This window comes from Chelonia mydas, chromosome 1 (genome assembly GCF_015237465.2).
Source record: "Chelonia mydas isolate rCheMyd1 chromosome 1, rCheMyd1.pri.v2, whole genome shotgun sequence".
NCBI lineage: Eukaryota > Metazoa > Chordata > Testudines > Cheloniidae > Chelonia > Chelonia mydas.
Window position 1 is genome coordinate 233,624,786 of NC_057849.1, and position 21,848 is coordinate 233,646,633.

The 21,848-nt window shown below is 37.2% G+C and overlaps 1 protein-coding gene across 30 annotated transcripts in view; it reads right to left on the reverse strand.

The window, feature by feature from the left end:
- PLEKHA5 (pleckstrin homology domain containing A5) overlaps window positions 1-21,848 on the reverse strand; it is a 261,450-nt gene that overhangs the window by 60,182 nt on the left and 179,420 nt on the right. For 14 of the 30 annotated variants that reach the window (XR_005227918.2, XM_037916080.2, XM_037916069.2 and 11 more), the window contains 5 exons: window positions 17,873-18,325; window positions 9,981-10,449; window positions 7,793-7,876; window positions 4,486-4,605; window positions 3,579-3,632 (listed from right to left, as the gene is read on the reverse strand). Coding sequence is in view for 26 of the 30 variants with exons in the window: in XM_037916080.2 (XP_037772008.1) it covers window positions 3,579-3,632; window positions 4,486-4,605; window positions 7,793-7,876; window positions 9,981-10,449; window positions 17,873-18,325 (1,180 nt within the window). In the remaining 4 variants the exon portion in view is untranslated. Of the gene's footprint in view, window positions 1-3,578; window positions 3,633-4,485; window positions 4,606-5,739; window positions 5,782-7,792; window positions 7,877-9,980; window positions 10,450-11,890; window positions 13,912-13,951; window positions 18,326-21,848 lie in introns of those variants that run through there. The other 16 variants (XR_005227919.2, XM_037916034.2, XM_037916084.2 and 13 more) reach the window with 4 other exon arrangements.

Consider the following 21,848-nt stretch of genomic DNA (forward strand, 5'->3'; position numbering starts at 1 on the left):
ATGCCCTAACTGAGCAACCTCAGCGTGACCCCCTCCCCCGGGACCCCAGTCACAAAAGTATTACACATAAGCCAGCTAAAGTACAAAATGGTTTAATGAAATGCCTGATGCCACAAAGCAAGTCAGCAGCAGAACTCTGAATAGAATTCAAGAATCCTATCTTAGATACCCCTGCTGTTTCCTGTAATTCACTAACCCATCCCCAAAAACTGATGACTTTCTTTGCTATGCTTTTTTTATACTCGGTGTGGTATATGAAAGTTTCTCAGAGTGAGAAACAATGAACAATTTCTACCTAAATGAGAGACACATTAAAGCAGCTGAATCCATTTAATAGTTAGCATTTAAAATTTGTGAGTATATTATACTCCGATGCCATAACATTAAAGACTACAGAGCAACATTATAAACCTAACTAAAATCTGCTGAACATCCAAGAAAACTCTCAGTGGAGAAATTCCTATCATCAGAGAAGGAAGAAGACAGAAGACTTCATGCAGTCCAACAGGTATGTCACTATGCCAATCTAATTAATGTGGGAGGTGCTCATACACTCTGGTGATGAGACCCAGCACCAAACCCTAAAATACATAGCTCAATCTCACTGGAAAGTATAGCTGGTAATTATAGGAGATTTTCATCATCAATAACAAAATTACAATTAAGTTCTAAGACCTGTTTATGGAATTGCCCTCTGATAATGGGTGCAGGTTCTAACAAAACATCCATTTATAGGTGTAATAAAACATTTAAGTGTTGTGGACACAGTCTTTATTTGAAATTTTGATGTTTCCATTTGTGGTTACTATTACTACTCAGTGTGAGTATGGTCAGGAAAAAAAGGGCAATAAAGAGGCCACTGGAAATGGATTTAGTAGTACACTTAGATAACTAATCCTTTGGATTCATATAATAAAATGATTACATTTATACTGCTTCTCTCGTAAAAGAGCATCCACTGGGCAAGCAAATATGATCCTATGATCACTGTTGATGTCCCAAATGGGCACTTGCAAAAAAGACAGCAAACATGTCTGGCTCCTCTGATGTTTCCTGAATACCGCAGCCACAAGAGTGGTTCAACCCCTCTTAAAAGACGTGGTGTTTGATTGGTGATCTGAACTCTGGCCATGAGACTTCAAGGAAATCTATTATCTAGAGACAATTTAGTGCTGCACTGTTCTTATGTACCCAAAACTACAGCAAATAAAAATCCAAAACTATAATGTAACAAATCATAAGTATCTCCAAGGAAAACAGCAGTATAAAGAACTGCCCTCTAGTTAAAAAAAAAAAGTTCCTATGATTTCTTGGGCTTTTGTGAAATTAATCACAATCACAGGCAATATTTCATTGTGAGAGCTCAGCAATCACCATAGGTTACTTTATACATAAGGTTTTGCACATAGTACTGAGAAGAGTGGAGTTCTGCAATCCAGCCTTGGTTAGGAGGCAGTAGGTAATATGTACAGTTCTGAGCTCCTCACAATCCAAAAGGTGGGTGACCAAGATAAAAGGACTGGAGTGCAGCTACACGAACCATGAAGAGAGGTTTAGGGAATTTTATATACAGAAATTACAGACTAGTCAAAAAAGGAAATGTGTAATTTATATATAAAGTTGAAATGCAGCAACCCAAGAGGGTAAAGGATTATTCAAGGTGATTAAAGATGCTGTAAAGACGACGCATTGGCCTGAAATGAGACTAGGAAAAATTTAGGCTATGCAGTAGGATTTTTTTCTCCTAAAAATAAGGTCAATTTGATAATGGACTAATTTGCTAAGGGAATAGTTGAAACACCAGCTCCAGAGGTATTCAAGAAGATTACAATCTCTTACGGAATTTATTTAGTATATGGCACAATCCTGTTCTAGTGCAAAGGGAGAGGGGACAAGAATGGCACAGATGACCCAGAACATTTATTCCAACCCTATGCCCTATGGTTTTATGACTGGGAATCCCATTTTATACTAACTGCCTCTTTCTTACTGTATGTGAAGTTTAGCCACTTCCTTGATCTACTGCAGAGACTTGGTTTATTTTTTTAAATGCCAGCATTAAATGAATTTATAAGAAACTCAACAAATGTGGAAGTAAGTATTTCTGTAATCCTCAGCTTTATAAGATATAATTACATTTGTTCTGGAATTCTAATAATCAGTATTTACCTGACGTACTATGCAAGTAAAGAACTGCTTTACTATCCTCAAACAGTAAATACCATTTCCTTTATTTAAATCAGAATATCACACTGACAGATCACTGAACAAACCCTGTAACCAACCAATAATATTAAAAAATGGAACGTAAGTAGTAGTTTAACGTCTTGTATAAGCAATAACAAAATCAAAGCTGGAAATGTGAGCTGGATGAAATGTACTTTGGTCTAACACAACTAACAACAGAGGTTCTGATTGTCCACTGCCTTACTCCTTGGGTAGTCATTTACCAACATACATCAATGCAAACTGAGTGCAAGATGAGTGTAAATCATGACCAAATCAGAATGGTAGCATTTCATCTTGAATGCAACCTTGCACTCAATTTGCATTCATAAGTGATCACCCAAGGTGCAAGGTGATGGAAAAATCAAGCCAGAAGGTGGTGGTGCTGGTTGTTTTTTTAAACACAATTCAATGAAGTCCTGACTACTGCAGCAATGCATAGGATGTCCAGGTGCAAAAACAATCAGGAAATTGTTTGCATTAAGGGTAATGTTTAAGATGCAAAATGCAGCATGCAGTGTTTGAAAATCAGTTTTGAGATTTTCACGTAAGAAAACAATAGTTAAACATCTATTTGCCTATATTTCCTTTCAAGTACTTGTTATGATTTTCTCTGCTATTTCTGTCAAAGTTCTCATCATTCTGTTTAAAAAGCTCTCTTGCAGAACCCATTTGCACATTTCATTTGATCCTGTCTTGAAGACAAAAAGCCCGATTGTTTATCAACAGATTTTGTTGTCAAATGCAGCATTATGCTCTCACTCTGAAATCCAGCAGAAGAAAAAACTGAGTTATGAAGGAGTAACATCTTATTCATACATAACTCATGAGCAAACAACTTAGCAAAAAACAAAATTAGGTAAGTTGCCTTATGTTTAAAATGTACTTTCAAGTTTGATCCAATGTGATGTCCCTCTTTAAATTTATATCTTGAAGAAACATCTCAGTTTTCTTTGTTCTGAACACACTAAAATTATCAGAAATAGCTGTTCTCTATGAAATAGCATGCTTGTCACACTTATCAGTTTGGAAATTTCTGATGAGTTTGGTTATGATAAAAAGTTGAGGAAATTTTAGTTAGTTACATTACAGGAAGCAAAGAACAGCAGGAATAAACTGGAACCTGAGAATTAAAACTACATTCTGGTTTAAATTTAATGCTCAGGTTCTTATTATTTCATTATATCCAATTTTCAATAACATTTAAGATTTTTTGTGATATGTAAATAAGGTAATATATAAAATACCCAACTTCAGTTCATAGAAAACATCTTTAAATATCTAGCATCTTTAAATTTGGCAATAGCACGAACACACACTGAGACGAACAAAGAAAAAGCTGCTAATCCCACCTGATGATTCAAATATATGGCATTCCTTTGAAGGTGATGTGAAAGAATCTCATTCTAGCAGGCAGCAGTCAAGAAGATAAAGGAAAGGGACAGAAGGTGCAGAACATATAAAAAAGTCAGTTTGGAAAGAGTTAAAGTAGCCAGTGATCTTTCAATTTAATTAAAAACAAACGTTACATTTGTATACAAACTGCTTTGAACTCAAGAGAAAATGGATAATTAAAATTTCCTACAAATCTCACTATGAACTACTACAGTAAATTTTTAAAAAGCTTAGCATATTAAATTAGACAAGGAAGCAGGAAGATACCAAAAAAGGTATACCTTTGTTTGATGAGGTATTAACTTGTAATTTCCTTTCTTTATTCATGTGAATTTAGTAAAAATTTTCTTAATACACACAGAAAACCAGTACGTGCATGTGGATTTTCTATACATGACTACATAGCAACTATAAACCCTTTGATAAGTTTATAAGCTTTAATGAATGTCCTAGTTTTGAACAAATTATAGAAAACAAATCACACCTGAGATGAGGCAAATAATCAAGATAAATTCACTTTATCATCTACCATAATACATTTGTTTATGGCAACTATTACTTATTTTAGTATATTTCACCTGATCAATGTACAGAGCCTGTAATTTTGCTTCCAGTTTTGTGGAAACAATACATTTGGAAGTGTTCCTACCCCTATTTTGATTCAGTAATGTACTCTCAAGCTTTGCATTAAGAACTCAAAGGGTTAATAGCTGAATATCACATATGCAAGGCAACAATGGTATTCTAATTTACATCCATGGCTAACCAGAGACCTTTGCACTAATGGCATAACGCAAACTTTGATTAATGAATGGCTCAGAGCTAGTGAGGATGGTACATAGCACACATTACTTCATAGCTGACCTTTGGGCTGTTGGCCTCAAGTTTTAGTTGCATGAGCTGTGCTAGTGTGTGTTCCCGGATACTACTCAGTTCAGCTTGCTGCCGTCTCAGCTTTATTAGCAGCAGCGTGAGCTCCTCTGGCTGAAGGAGTGCAGTGTGAGAAGCCAAAGAGTGGAGAATAGGTTAACTGGTGTCCTGAACAACACTTAATTAAACTAAAGGCATCTTCTCACAGTTAACTGTTAATATGCCAAACACGTGTTAAATTCCTTTAACTTATATATAAATCCTAGAACTTATATAATATTTTCCCCAAACAGCTTCCCTAGAACGTAGAACAAAAGGTCAACATAGAATTCAAAGCACTTGAACCTCAAATGGTAGAAATTGGAATTTTGTGTACAAGGGGCATAAAGGTTAGGAGCTTGCAGGAGAAAAAAAAAATCCATGTGGTTACTACAACAGTGGAGGCTACAAGTGTCATCCATATCAATATAAGAGAGGAAGAAGATAGAATCCAAGGTCAGAAGGGACCAGGCATCATTATCTAGTCTGACCTCCTGCATTTTGCAGACCATAGGACCTCACCCACTCACTCCTGTTATAGACCCCTAACCTCTGGCTGAGTTATTGAAGTTCTCAATCATGTTTTAAAGACATTAAGTTACAGTGAATCCACCATTTACACTAGTTTAAACCTGCAAGTGACCAGTGACCCATGTCCCATGCTGCAGAGGAAGGCAAAAAACCCCCCTGGTCTCTGCTAATTTGACACGGGGGAAAATTCCTTCCCAACCCCAAATATGGCGAACAACTAGAACCTGAGCATGTGGGCAAGACCCACTAGCCAGATATTCCAACCCCCAGGAAAATATTGTCTATACAATAGCAAAAGGAGTGGGGAGGAAATATTGAAGTTTACACCCTTTACTGAATCAAACTGTTTTAAAAGAAACATTGTCAAGGTTGGTAGGCTCAGAATGTGACCTACTTTCTCTTTTATCTGTTTTAAAAGTCCTTGGTAATCCTCTGCATGTGTTTTTTTTTCCCCCCCCTAGGACACATTTCAAAGCCCTTTTGTTTTACTAAATAATGAGACTAACCAAAGACCAACAAAACAAGCATATGGTATAGAAGAAAGTGTCAGAAGCATGAAAGAGAATTTGTCCCTCTCCATTCCTCAAGGATTTAACACAAAATTACTAATCTATAAATATACCTTGACACTATACCTTTACAGCCACCAGCAATTTATAGGTTAGGCTCTCACTAAACATTTAAAAATAGTGATTATTTGGAAAGAATAGTCTTGTGCAACTACTATGTGCATAATTTCAAACAGCCTTATTTTTAGGAACATCTCTCCCTGTGCAATTTTCTGAGGATCCTCTCTTTTCTTATTAGCAACACTGGCAAAAAAGCCACAGACCTTTGTTTTGTAAACAGCTCACCTGCTCCTGTTGCTTACTCCCCACCTAAAGTAAGTCTTATAATGAGAGGTCAATTATTTACACAGCAATTGACTTTGTTGTCACAGTTATTGAATTCAAGTAGGAAAAAAACCACACAGGAATACAGTAGATTAACTTTTACTCTGTTTTCATAAAATTTCCAAATCAAGAAGTGGGGAGGAAAAATATAGAAAATGTAGAATGAGGTTATATTATTGAAAATTACTATCCATTTCCTGAAACACAGAACAAGAGTCAGAGAACAAGCTCATGTGTGTGTTTCGTGATCAAAACACACATCAGTACAACTGTGGGCATATACTGCAGAAGTCCACTAGAGGGAGCAAATAATTTTAGTATAACTTCAGTCGTCAATCCTATCTAGCTTTCACTGGAAAACACAATATAAGAATCAAGTTCCATAATGGTTAATCTTGCACTTTCTAACTGTTCATTTCAGTACCAACAGTACCTCCTTATATATTTCCAGAAAATATATAAGGAGGATTTAGGTCACTACAATATATTTTAAGATGTGTTCCCAATGAAATTTTCACGTAAAAAATTAAATTTTAAACAGAACTAATTTCTCTGCATGACCACATTCACAGAAATAAACTGAAAGCAGTAACATCTCTGTAGAGTAAATACATAAGAAATTGATATTTTCAGGGATGAAAACATTTCCTGTGAAAAGTCTTGTATGAACATAACTTAATTTCCAAATTAAAAAGTAAATAAATTATTTTTATGGTATACTAATTAAAATCCTTGGTTTGTGCATACTTGTCTTATCCTAGAGCAGCACAATGCATAATAGATTGCTCCAACTCCCAATATCAGCTATAGCGTTGCCAATCCTTGTGACATTACTGTGAGTGCTGTAAATCAGACAGATTCTGGGGGCTCTTGTGATAATACAGGCAGCTCAGGTATTTTTCCAGAGCCACCTACAGTTTTTCCCTTTGGCTGCCCGTGGCTGCTGCCTACAGTACCCGTTGGTTGCCCGTAACAGGCAAAGCCCTGGAACAAGTGCAGAAAGAACAACCCTTTGCTTCCCACCCAGCTCAGCAGCCTCACCCCAGCACCACAGTGTAAGACGAGGAAGTTATTGGTGATCAGAGTCCAAGGAAAGAAAGAAGCAGTTCCAGCAGTCTGCTGGGGTTGGTGTGGAGGGCTGCAAGAAGCAGGGAGGGCTCTGGGCAGTAGGAGGGCAATAATGGAGTCAGAGAACAAGTGCAAATGGGAAATGGGACCTGCACTATACATGGGGACATTACATATGGATTTAAGGTACAAATTTCAACCTGTAATTTTCAAACTTTGGGGATAGGGAAGGGGAGTTCAAACATACTTTACAAATCTTATGAGTTTTAGGCTCTTGGAGTTGACAATACTACACTGACCCATCACCATTAATGGAAAATATCTAATGAAAGAGAAGTCTTAATTCTGTTACAAAGACAAATGCTCTATACAGGCGAACAAGAGCACATTATTTTACTGAACACATATATACTGTACCATTCTTAAAAATTCAGAAGAGGCAACTTCTTTGTCAAATGCATGTTGGAAAAATCCTAAAATAGAAAACTTGACACTGTCCTAGATGTTTCCAAAATAAGATACTCAATGTGTAAATGAAAGTTCTTTCCAGAAAGCTAATCATATTTGTTGGCAGAAAATTTTAACTAAAACTCCTGTTCTTGCAAATCCTCAATGTTATCAAACAGAATCAACTTGGTTTGGAAATCTTTGGTAATTGAAGACTGCATTTAATACAAGCTCTACAAACAGAAATGTTGCAGTGTCGCATATTTTATTTTATGGATTGTTCTTAAATAAAAAATGATGTACTAAATAAAAGTGCCACTCACCGTTTTGCCTTGGAGGCTCTGGGGAGTAACAGGCTGTAAAGTCAGACCTGCTGGCATCGACCTTCTGTCAGGCATAAAGACATGCTATGGAAAAACAAGACTGCATATTATAATCCATGGTTGTCTGCCGAAGTCTTTTGTATTGAGGGTTACATAGGAATTTAATATAATTTTTCAAGTCAATTTCATTCTTATGAAACGTGCCAGAGGGTATGTCTACACCGCAAATAAAAACCCATGGCTGGCCTGTGCCAGCTGATTTGGGCTTGCAGGGCTCAGGTTGTTGGGCTTTTTCACTTCAGTGTAGACATTTGGGCTCAGGCTGCAGCCCAAGCTCAAAGACACTCCGACATCTCACAGGATCTTAGAGCCTGGGCTTCGGCCCGAGCCCAGAATCCTACGCTGCAATGAAACAGCCCCGCCAGCCGCAGGTGTCTAATTGCAGTAAAGACATACCCAGAATGACAGCATTAGATAATGAAGTCCTCTGTTGGTCTACAAAATATATTCAAGAGCAACTCAAATCCTCTGGCGTGCCTGAATCCATGCCCTGGAAGGATCGCTTCTAAAGTTGAGAAGGTACTTCAGCCTTCATGGCTCTTTCAGTTCTTGGCCCTTCCACTTAGACTTCCAGCAAGAATAAGCTGGGACCAAGCATTGTGGTATTTTTTAAACAAACACTTTTTGTTGAGAACTAGACAGATCACTGAATTATTTGATCTACATCATGAAATATTTCAAGGTTTTTGTTCAAATAGCTTTTGATCTCTATGGGGCTGACATGGATTCAATATAGTATTTCAGCATTATCAATCCTAAACCATTCAGTCCCCTAACCGGTACATTTTTTAAAAAGGAATTAGCAATGTGTTAAAGGTTTTATGAATAAACTTAGCTTAATGTTAAAAAGTACAAAATAAATAACCTGAAAACTTAAAATCAGTAGATGACAATGAATGGCACTTTCTAGATTAACTTGGCTAAAAAGAACTGAATGTATAATACTAGTAAAATGTATTATACATGTAAACTGAAAACTCATTTTAGACACTGTTATATAAGAAATATATGTCCTGTGTGCACTTGACTATGATGCTCTTTTTCAGGGCTACATAAAACGTTGAGTTAAATTTCTAAAGCAGTAATGGGCAATGGACTTCAAAACAGAAAGAAACTGCTCTTTTGTTGGTTGGAGGTATTTCAGTCCCAAAGGGGAAAACACACAAAGCAATCTGAAGATCTTTAAAGTTTTTTAAAGCCTTTCCATGCTTCAATATTGCAGTAAACCGCAACATTTCATAAAGAATCCTGGGTTAGAGTTCAAGGAACAGCTTCAATGTAATCCTTGAGCACTTTACCATAGTGTAGGGCAGGAAAATTGTTAGTTTTACATCCTACTTATAACAGCATGATTTTTTTAAAAGGAGCTCTCAACTGCAGTAACAATGTGCATAGCATAATTTAGTGAGTCTACCAAGGCATGCTGGGGATCTAGTTTTAGGATTCTAGCTTATTCCCTCTACCCTGAACAGGAAAGGGCTAACAGACATACGGAGGGTCCCTGAGGTCATATACATGTGGTTCTGCCATTCCTTAGTGATCTCACTGGATAAATTAACAGTAACTAGAAAGTTAGTCTAACTTGTGGCTGAAGGTCAGAAAAATAAATAGGCAAGGACCGTGAGTGCTCTGAAGAGAAAGCTGAGAAAGATTACTATCATTTCCAAAAATCAGATTGAACCTTGATTAGAATCCCAGAAATTCCAAATGCCCTTTTTCTACAGAAACCTGTTTGCACTCCCTTAAGATACTCTGGAGACTAATGGGAATATTGACTTGCTTTCTGTCTCTCACAGCAATGCAGAATATGTTATATGATGTTAAATTTAGTGCCATTAAGAGAACACATCTCCATCCTCTAAACGAAAATAACTTCTCCCATCACTTACATAGGCTACACCTGACTTTGTAAAGTAATTTTTTTTCTTTTAAACAAACATTTAACATCATAATTATTTTTTCATAAAAACAGTGGCATGTAACTATGCCTACATTATGATAGATGCACAATAGCAGAACTTTCCAAAGTAACATGGAAAGTCTGGTTCCAGGTAAAAACACTTTCTATTTAAAGAAGAAAACTGGAAATAAGTTGGCTTATTAACTATGTATAAGGAAAGTATTTCACCTTAGCATGATGTGTCCTATGTCGGCGGTCAATTGTTACATCTGCTCTTTGCACCGGTGAGGACACTTCTGATCTGTATGTCCGTTGAGGGGAATATCCTTGGTAACCAGCTATGGAACCATGGGAAGGTGATGTGGGAATGGAATGCATCACCTGATCGGAAATATTGATCATGGTTTTTGGACTACTTAAAGTACTATGTCTAGTAAGAGTTGTTTGCTTATTGTAAAATTGACGTTGTTGCCATTCATAGAGTTGCCACATTGTGTCATCCCGCATGGATCTCCGTTTTTCTTCAGCTGTTGTTGGTCCTATGGTCCTGTCATAAACTGATGGTGTCACACTACAAACACTCTCTGGCCTTGTTTTGCTGTTCCTTGGTAAGGTTCTATAGCCTTCTGGGTAACGGGGTGCAACTTGGGGTCGGTGACTTGGCATATTTCTTGGTAGCGTCTGATATGAAATTATGCTGAAACAAGAGAGTTTTCCATTAATAGTGAAGGATACTGCTATAATGGGAATACAAAGTTATCTAATTTGTTTTCCACGCTACTTAGATATAATACTTTATAATCTGTTCAGATACTACAGGCATTACATTTTAAAAGATCTATGCTCTTCATCTTATGAAGGAAACAGTAAAGGCTACTGAAAAATCAAGTATGCCAAATGAATATATTACATATGATGCAACTGGATCTCTTCACTGACTGGATTAATTATGCAACCCAATATTTCATACAAATCCAATCTTTACACCAGTTTACTTAGTACCCATTTCTGGGTCAGCTCCTGAGAGGTGCACCTACAACTCCTATAAACTTTAACAGATGTTCCAGATACTTGGGATACATAACCCTATGATCTTTTATTTTGTTTTTATTTCAGCTCAAACCTGCAAGGTGAATAGTTTAGTTTCAAGCTTTTAAAACTTAAAATTAAGCCTTATATTGTTTGTTCCAATACAAATTAATCAACAGGCAAAAACTGACTGTCTATAGAAGCGGATAATTGCAAAATGATATCAAAACCATTTATTTATTATGGCTAGAATAAGTCAGAAAAAATGGTAATAATTATCTAATGCAATTATATTCTGCAATCTTAGATAAACCATTCACGTAAATCAGCCCAATCAGAACAAACAGCAAATTATTTCTTTGTATTACAAGACAACATAATTTTAATGCTATTTTTTACTTTTTAATTTGTGTGTGAATTTAAAAAACTCTTCTTTAATTAGATACCAGATTAACAGTTCTGAAAACTGAAGTCCTTCAGTGACAGATCAGGCAATGCAATGTTTTCCCTAATGAACCATCAATATGCCTCAACTGTGACTGGAGTGAAGCGAGAAGTTAGTCTTGGACCAAGGAGTCTGACCTGTCATGATGTTTTCGATTTAATGCCATTTGTAATGGCGATTTTTGGATTTTGACACTTTTCTAGTGAGAAGGAGAATAACGCGTAACTCATTTCACTCAGGACATGGAACAGGCATGAGCTGGTATCTTCCGGTCACACGTAAAGTAGGCTAAATTCAAACTGACAGCGTAGAGGTAAAAGGCACTAAACATCTTATTATCAGAGTCTTTTAACTGTTTGAATCACTAACTGTGGTCCTGGAACTGAAAATTAGTGGGTTATGGCAAAGGGCACATTAAAAACAGCGTTAAGACCTAAGCATAATTAGCGCCTTACAAAATAAGTATTAAAAAAATTTGTTTGTAGTAACTATTTACCTTTCAGTCATGCAATATAGAAAAGTTAAACTAAATAATTAATTTTTGAACATTTACTACGATGTATAATGCTTTGCAAGAACCACAGATGGAAACTGCTTTAAAGTGCTTTACAAATACCAATGAATCAATCCACAGAACCTCCCAGAAGTATTACCCCATTTTGTACAGAGGTAAATTAATCGTACACAAAAATGTTAGTTTTCCACACAAGTCTCTTCTCAAGACCATCCTGTTTCCTTACACCCAACTATGTGCATTTGCACTGCTGTAATTATGAAAAAGACGAAAAACAGTCACTAACCTTTCATAACGGTTGTTCTTCGAGATGTGTTGCTCATGTCCATTCCAGGCTAGGTGTGCGCGTGCCACGTGCACAGTTGCCAGTTTTCTTCTTAACATGAGCTTCCCTGATGGACTTAAAACTGCTCAAATGCGGGTTGCTCACTGGCACGGGCTTGCCGCAGGAGGTACCCGGCTTGAAGCCTGGGGATGGGGGCCTCCCCAGTCCCTGGGACGATGTCCCCCGATGACTGGGACCACTATTTACACTCTATAGACTAATACTGATTGATAACTAAATATATTAACTGCAAAAACTATATACAATAGACTACAGAGTCCAAACCATTGAGAAAGCCTTCTAAGAGAACAAGGAGGTGGTTCCAAGTAACCGTCACAGGTGGTAAGAAGGAATTAAGAGGGTGCAGAGCCGGCAGCGCCCCTCATCCCAGAGCACGTGTGTGGGCTCCAGAGGGTGCTAGGGCCAAGTCCTACGGATACCACTAAGGGAAAAACATCTCCCGCATCTCTGCACATGACGTGCACACACCTAGCGTGCAATGGACATGAACAAGCACTCAAAGTTTCTTTTTTTTGTATTTCAATACAACACATCCAAATGCCCCTTACCTATACTTTCCAGTGGATTTGTCAAATTAATTTTTAACTATTTGTAATGTTTAGGATTTTAAAAGTTAAGATTATCCAAAGGAATCCCAGGGAGCTAGGTGTTCCATCTCCCATTGAATTTCAACTCTCATTCAGTGGGAGTTGGGCACTTGGCTCCTTTAAACGTCTTTGAAAACCCAGTCTAATTTGGGGAAATTTTTTTTTTTTGTATTTTAACGTATGAAAAATTGTAATTTAAAAATGTCTACACCCACTATTTGTTCTTAAGTTCTGGAATTTCAGAAGATTTAAACACCCACCACTTCTTACTAATTATTAGCACTAGAAAAAAAATCCTTAAATGAAGCCCTGGCTTTCAATCCAGTGATTAAACCCAAAGCTGGGCTGTCAGTGTTATGAGGATACCAGCAAGACTGACCTAACCAAATCCTAAATCACACACAAAACCTCTACTCAAAGCAAGATGCCTCATGGGCAGCAGCGAGACAAGTGCAGTTAAGTAATCCATCATGTAAGCTGCTGAGCTGCAGTAACAGTTCTATGGCTGGCATTATAAATGACCCACAAAATCTTCAATTTATAGAAAAACTTCTGCAAGATAAAAAAAACTCTTTAAAACTTTGGGAATGTCTCCATTGCATGTCATTATTGCTGGGATCTAAGATTTGTTCCAGTCTGGAAGTTAACTCATTTACTCTAAATGGGGAGAGAGCTTGCTGATATGCTTTCTACGTGCTCAATCCTGTGACATACAGAGTGCTCTCAGACCTATAGGTACAAAAAGCACCACCTTACAAGCTCAAGGCTAAAAATGCCCCTCAATCATAAAGAGTACAGTTAATGGTTTCCTTAGACTGCCTCATGTGAGAGTATAGAGGAAAATGGCTAAATGGAGGAGAGTTAAGTGATCTCTTCAAAATATAGGGTAGAGGAATCCAAAACTATGTATGGGACCAATCTTTTGGTTAAGAAATATGCTCAGAGTGTACTCTGTAACAAAGACTACAAATATGCAGATATTTGGCACACACATTTCTGACAACTAAGAACCAGGACTGGCTCTAGGCACCAGCAAATCAAGCACGTTCTTGGGGCGGCACAATTCCAGGGGCGGCATTCCGGCCATAATTTTTATTTTATTTTATTTTTTTTTTGCTTGGGCAGTTGTGCTCTCGGAGCTTGGGGCAGCAAAAAACCTAGAGCCGGACGTGGTAAGAACAGTTAGCTGAATCACTATTTTGTTGAAAATGTTTACCTACTACTGTTACTTTTAACACCTACAGTTAATGTAAAGACATTAACTGTAGGCATTAACACCTACAGTTAATGTAAAGACTGGACAACTTCAGTTTTCAGATGATTATTTGACAAAACTTTTGCTGTTCAAAAATCTTCCTGGTTGCCTTGAATAGTCACAGTCCCCTCTTTGTGTAAATCTCTCACACAGCAAGTGAGAAAAACAAAACCAGCAAGGGGAATCAAGATCAGATGCAGTACCCCTTCCAACTTATTCTTTAATGTCTAGACATCCTTTATTATATATTCTTTGGAGAAATTTATGTTTTTACAAAAAAAATTGTGTACATGAGCTATTTTGTGGGACATCCACTGGCTTGCACAAACTGTCCTATGGAAAATTTACTGATCTCTCCCAATCTACTGATTTTAGTTTGAACGTACTATGAATGCAGAAAGGACAGCTGGGAGGGGGAGGGAAGGCGGAGGGAATACAGAATTTCAGGGTTTAATAGTTGTGCTATTATTTCTGCCCTTGAAGTGCTTTGGGCTATTTAGAACTAAAATGGTGGAGTATCCGTTCCTCTTTAATAGGGCGACCAGACAGCAAGTATAAAAAATCGGGACGGGGGGTGGGAGGTAATAGGAGCCTGTATAAGAAAAAGACCTAAAAATCAGGACTGTCCCTATAAAATCAGGGCATCTGGTCACCCTACTCTTTAAAAGTATTCCTAAAAAGTAATTCTTCAGATGCTTACTATTATGATAAGCAACTTTTTACCTACTATCAAAACTAACAAATGTTACAAACACCCCAGAACCCTGAAATTCTAAATTTTATCTGTAAGGCAGTTTATAGAGGCGGTCTGTAAGGGTTTGTTTTTTGGGTTTTTTTTAACATAAATTGGGCTTGTGCCTTTGGCTCTGATATATATAAAGCCTTAAGACTTTTTTTTTTTTAACCTTAGAAATGTTAGTACAGTAATATCAAGTTTGGTCTTCCCTGCTTTAGCTGGAAAACTGTGAGAGGTCTCATGGATGCTTTTTTAAAAGAACCTCAGTAAAAGGGTTGAGGATGCTGAGTCTTTAAACAAAGGCTGCCCTTCTCCAAAATGTTAGTCATGGAAGTTAAATAGGTCTTATTAAAAACCAACAAAAACCCAACCTTACTGAAAAACAAAACAAAACAGTTTTAACATTAAAACTTCCTTTCCCCTCTCAATAGCTCATCTTTCATTCTCTTGTGATGTCACCTTTTCACTAGTTCTCCAAATCAGAAATTTTCTAGTCTAGACAAAACCTGAATTTCTAGTGTAAAAAAGGAGCACTATAAACCCTTTTCTCAAAACAGCAACAACAAAAAAAACCTTCAGGCCACCTTTATGTATCCCAAAAAATCAAAGAAGGGCACAAGCCCAATTTTAATTCCACTTTGCTGATCAGCTTTACATCAAGCTTCATTTTTAAGTATATTATTTGTGCTACCAATTTCATCCACATTTAAATAAGAAATGATCTCTATGCTCAAGGAGATTCTGTTCTGCCAGTTAATGTTTTGTTTATGTTTTCCACTATACATCTTCCACAATGGAATCAGTGTGTTTTGGAATACAGCCAACATAAAACTGCACTGGAGCAATGATAAGAGAAATCCAAAAGGTTTTATCCTTGTTCATAATTGAAAAACAACATCTATTCAACTATCACTATCTGGATGCAAGTTACACAATTTTTTAATTCTAATTTAAAAAATCTAATTACATCACAAAACTGTGTTAAGTTCTCATTGCCCAAGCACACACAACATGATAAATGTCAAGGTTTAATAGTCACTCCATGTAGTACAAATTAAAATTGATCAACTGGCAACACAAATATATCAGGAATACTATCTGACCTTCAGATACCAATTATATTTAATGATGGGGCTGTTCTAGAGCTATAGCAATTGAGTTAGAGTAAGGTAAACTTTCACAGCTTTGCAAGGAACAGATCTTAGGAACATTCCAGCAAAGATTATTCAGGTCAACCTACCTCCTCCTTACTCTGTACTCCCTACAATGTGAAGGGCATAATTTCCCACTCTCCAAATTCCTCCTGCAGTGACATTCCCATAAAAGTTTAATTGAAAGCAAAAAATTTTAATAGAAGTTTGAGAAATAAATATTCTAAACTCATGTTTAGGGTGCCATACAATGCAGTTGCCTGTTAGACATCCTGGAAGTGACGTCCCTATGCTTCTGTCATGCAGAACAATTGCTAACACGGCAAGATTTAATACTGTCAATGATTCACAGAGGTACTTTAAAGTTCTCTGATTAATCACTGGAATGCATCGTTAGACTTTGGAGGTGCTATGCCATAAGCATGGTTATATGTAGAAAAGAAAGCGATTAACATGAATTTAGATGAATTTGCATGACAAACTCCAAATGATAAAATTTAGGATATACTTTTCTTTTTAACTTATTTTTTTAAAAAAATAGTATAAAATCTTTTTAAAAACAGTGCTCAGGCAATTTCACGAACAGGGACTTTTCTTCATGGAGTGGTTAAAAACAAGTGTTTTAAAGAATCACCACTCTCTGTGCTGGAATGGAAAATTCTTAACTACATTACTCCTGGGGGAATTCTGCACCTCGGTGCATGCAGAATTTGCACAGGACTTAGTTTTTTACACAGAATTTCCTTTTCCTCCACAGAAATGGGCTGCAGAGCTGCTGGCCGCCACTAGGGGCCACTGGACCCCACAGAGCACAGCTCACAAGTACAGAATTCCCCCAGGTGTACTACATCTGAAGTTTGCATTGTAATAGTCCAAGACTAACTTCTCACTTCCCTCCAGTCACAGTTGAGGCATATTGATGGTTCATTAGGGAAAACTTTGCACTGTAATAGAGGCTAAGTTCACTTAGAGGGGTTTTTGACCAGCTTTAATATGCAACTCAGATACTTAATGCTACTTTCAATATTCTAATTCCTCATATGGTGTATGCATTTTGTCAGTGCTTCCCCTCTTGTTTAACCACATAAATTACCTACCACCTCCGTTCAAATCCACTACTCACCAATGAACTGATCCTACCATGATTGCAGCTGAGGGAAGAACACAGAGACAAGACAGGGGAGAAAGAGGGATGATTTCCCTCTGATGTCAGAACCCCCACCAATGGGAGAGGGGAGTGGAAAGGAAGGGCAGAGGAGAAGGCAAATCACATTTCCAATAATCCGTGCATTTCACAGTAATCACCTAAACTGACAATACAAGAATCTACTTATCTGTACATTTCCTTCTTAAGCACACACACCCCATGCCAAAGTTTTAACAGGAATATGCAATATTTTTGTTTGTGTTTAATATGCATATTTTTGGAGTTTACATCTGTCTTATTTCCTGGTCTCACTTTTTTAAGTATTCCTTGAAGTCAAAGATTGAATTTAGCAAACATTTTGTTTTAATTCCTAATTTACTCTTCATCATTTATGGGGGCTGTTTACTCTTTGAATTTCATTCAATTTTAACCCCCCCCGGCCCCCCAAAAAGATGTAATTGTTTCCAAATGCTTTCAATTTGTTTTTATGCATTAATAGATATTTAAGCACACAATACTACCAAGGAATGTTAAAGTCACCAGCAACGCCAATTGTAAAAACAAAATTAAAAAAACCCCCAAACTCCTCCTCCTCCCCCCCCACATATCTTACCTCATTTCATATATTCTTCCCCAACCTAAATTTTGTGCATAAAAACTAGCTGGCAGTGCCCATTTAAATACAAAAACTTTTACTGAGGCTAAGTGACTGTTTGAGACCGTCTCTTACTATCTACTTAGATTGTGTATCTAGATAACCAGTGTGCACAATAATGCATGACAACCTCTTTCAGGCAAAAATTGGACTTTATGGGAATGTAATATTGAGTCAATTACACACCTGAAAAAGAATCTGACCAAGATATTTTGACAGAAAATCTAAATTAAAAAAAATAATCAAATTGCTTACCCTCTTGTTTCGTCATCTTGCCCCTTTCCTCTCTGAATTCTAATCCACTGCTCCAACTGAAGCATTGAATTAGTTCTCTGTATGACTCGTTCAGACTCCATATGTGCGTGAACTGTATTGTGCTGTCCTCCATCTCCAGTTTCCGCCACAATATTGACAGCTTTATTCTCAGACCCATTTAAATGAACTGGTCTGTAGTTTCCAGCCTGAAGTGCGCTCACTGGTAAGGTTCTGTATTCTGAATTTAGCTTTACACTATTAATTTTAGTTAAGGGTTTATCTTGTCCAACTTTCTGAAATCCATATTTTTCAGCTTCCAAAGACGACTTCTCTTCATTTTTGCTTACTTCTTTGTTTTTTTGATTATTCTGTGCCTCTGGTTTAATTAACACTCTGTGGTTGGAAATGTTATTCACTTCTCGAGATGGTGTGTTTTCAGTTATCTTCTCTACTCTGCAAAGAGAAGGGAATGGCATAACAACATAACTACACACAAAATGTAATAGCTGAAGTATTTGCTTTTGAAAAAACACCCCTTGATTATTATGGGTTCCAGATTGTTCTAAGAGACCATTGTCTAACCAATAAGATGTAACAGCTTGTCTTTGGGAGAATAATCCAGGCCAGTTTTAAATGGTCAGTAGTAGGTTTTGTTTGTTTAAGAATTCCCCTCCACTTCTTTCTATTTTAGGAATATCCATACCAAGCCAAACTCCAAGTTATACCATCATGGTAAGGGGCCACTGAACAGGTTGTCATCAAGCTAGAGAAACTGGAAGAGCAGATATTAATTTCCCAAAGGCTGGAACAGCACATACTCTGTGGCTCTTCTCAGGAATCAAAGCCTCTGGAATGCAAACAGCTTAAAATCCAGACTGACTTCAAACCAAAGTGTTTCAGATGGCAGCATATTATGTTCCTGTCTAGCTCGTAATTCACTATGCTAGTCATTTCAACATATAATGGGCACATTATTCTATATTTTAAACTTTATATGGTCACTGACATCAATTACCTCTCTCTGGTATGTTGTCATTTTCAGCTATTGTATATTTTGTGGGAAATGCTTGTGGCTTCCTTAATTTTAGGAGGAAAATATCTGCTGACTATGGAACTGTGGCACAGAATAATTATATATATTTTTAGAACCAAACAGTAACTGCTATACAATATTTATATTACACAAGTTATAGAAATGTATACCTTGAGAGCTTAATGATTTTCTTTTTTAAATTCTAGTGTTTCAAGGAGTCAAGGGTGCTTCAACACTGGGACATTTGAGCCCTAAGTTTCCAACTGTGTGGCTAATTTGTATCATAACTGACAATTGCATGTGCAAATAGTACTTTGAGATGCATATCACCAATTATAGTATTTATCAGTGCAAGCAGCCCATTGTGTCCATTTCCATGCAATCTAAGTAATTGCATACACACACTGATTTATGTTCACTTGAGTTCTGAGCATTAGGCCTAAATGGCTAATTCCAGAAGTTTATTTAAACCATAAATACTTTAAGAATATTTTCACAAGCGAATCATGTTGGGTATAATTTTCATACGCACCTAAAGTACTGAGAAACTGAATTCCCTTTGGAAAGTTTTACCCATTATTCCTATAGTTTCTTCAAGAATTCTGGACATTTACTTTTCAAATACTTCACTGGTGAAATGCTTACAAATTAAGTAGAATCATGCCTTTTAATACCAAGCAGTTGTTACAACATATTAATAGAATTCCTTACCAACTCCTACACAGACGGACTGCAGATATATGAACTAGTTTAAATGTTTTTACAAGGAATTTCTTAGACTGACACAAACTCCTATCCCAGCCACAAGTGCTAGCTCAACTAGACTAACGACTTACAAATGAAGAAAATAAACCATTTATGCAGTGTAGTTTTAGAGTGGAACTGAGCCTTTTTTTGTAGGTACATTTCTCTTGGTTCAAGACCGTTAACATAGCAAAACTTATTAAAACTACACAGGCAGTTATGAGACTTAATGAAAGGTTAAGGCAATTCTGTATGAGTATGCATCTGCTAGGTCAACTAGATCTACCAAATTGGTAGGATATACTGTAACTCTTCCTCCACTGTATCTTCTTCCTAAAAAGTTAAAATACTCAAACTCACAGAGCAGTTACAAGGGCTTGTCTATACAAATATTTAGTTTGCAGCAAGCTGGTGTGTGAATCTACCCTGCACTAGCCTACTGCACTCTAAGGGTCTATGTGGACCCTGGTGACATACATTAACAGTTCATTAATGTGCTTTGATCTAGTCGTCTTTTGGACGAGTCTCATCTTTTGGAAGAATTCAGACTTTGAGACTCAATCCCCTTGCCAGGTTTCAGAGCCCAGGCTCCAGCCTGAGCCTGAACATCTACACTGCTATTTTCAGCCCCATAGAGAGAGCCCTGTGATCCCAAGTCAGTTGATCTGGGCTCAGAGTTGCTGCTAAGAGTCTTTTTTGCAGCACAGACATGAATACCCTCAGTGTTCTTGTGGACAAGCCACTGGTTAAAGCTATGCAAGTCCTACTTTGTCCTACTTAGTCCTACTTTGCTGTGAATTATCTGATGAAATCTCTGAGAAGTGAAGGGATACAATAACCCCTAGCCCTACATTCACCCATCTGTGAAGTATGAAAAAAAGTTTGACTTTTTCAAAAGAATGTATTTAACGTATCTCAGCCAGAAATAGCAATGTTCATGGTGTGCAGGAGCCTAGCTGTTGAAGTGAGAAAACATACAGGCTGAAAGGCACTTGAGAAACATGCAAACCAATATTCAAATGTGTATCTCTGTGGCTCCTTGCATCAACATGTCACCCATCAGGACAATGTACTGTTTCTTGCAGTGTTGGTGGATTCCCAAGTTTGATCCATCTGATGTTTTCTGCTAGCAGGTCAACATGGCATCTGGCAACATTAAGTCTTCTGATGATTTTTTCATTGGAATTTCAAAGGGTTTTTTTGGTAGAAGAATAAGCACATGCCCATGGGGCTGACACTTCTCTTTCTTGGTCTACCAACATTCCAGTATTTTTGCCTAAGCAAGTACTTATGAATTTTTTTTTTCTAAAAATGTGCTCTCTTACACAATTGAACTCAAACTAAAGGACTTAACCAAAAGAGAAAATGGATGTCAGGTTCTGCCAAAGACCTCTCACAGATAATAACAGGTAGAGCATTGATAATTACAGATACAAAAAATTGAATGTTAAAAGTTTCTAAGACCACCACTCAAAAATTTGAAAATGCCAAAATTAAGGTAGTTTTTGCAACTTAATTCAGTCCCTTTGCACTTATGCACTAAGTCTTTAATTACATGATCACACACAACCGCATGAGGTGCACAGGCTAAGGGGAACCCCATTTTACTGACAGAATAGCAAAGTACTTAGATTTGACAGATTCTTTCCGAGGTAAAAGGTGGCTGAGTGATGTGGACCTGCCAAATTAGCTATCTGGGTTCTACTCCCAGCTCATATAATTCCTCAATGGGGTAGGTGGCCTTGTCAATAGTAAGGGTTGTGAAGGACCCAAAATTATTAACTCTAGTGGGTAGAAGCAGAAACTAACTCATGGTCTCCTGGTCCCCAAATCAGTGCATCTTCACCTAGGCTGAAGGGTATTTTGATGGGAGTGGGGTGTAAACTGTTGCCACTGCCAGATTCTCCTCCTTTTAGGTCTACGTCAAATCCAGAAGACGATGCATGCACAAGGCTAACAGAATATTCAGGGGTTTTGACAGTAAGCCAGGAATAAGATGTACTGAGCAGAATAGAGGAAAATAGCAATTTTCAACTGCTTAGAACATGACAAAGTCTGAATGGATTTTTATGTTATCAGGTACTTCCCTCACACCTGGACTATCCCCCTGCCAAATTTCAAGTTCCTGCTGCAAACTAAGAGGCAGCAGAGCTTTTAAAAAAGAGGAATAATGTTTATATTGGAAAATGTTGGGAACCT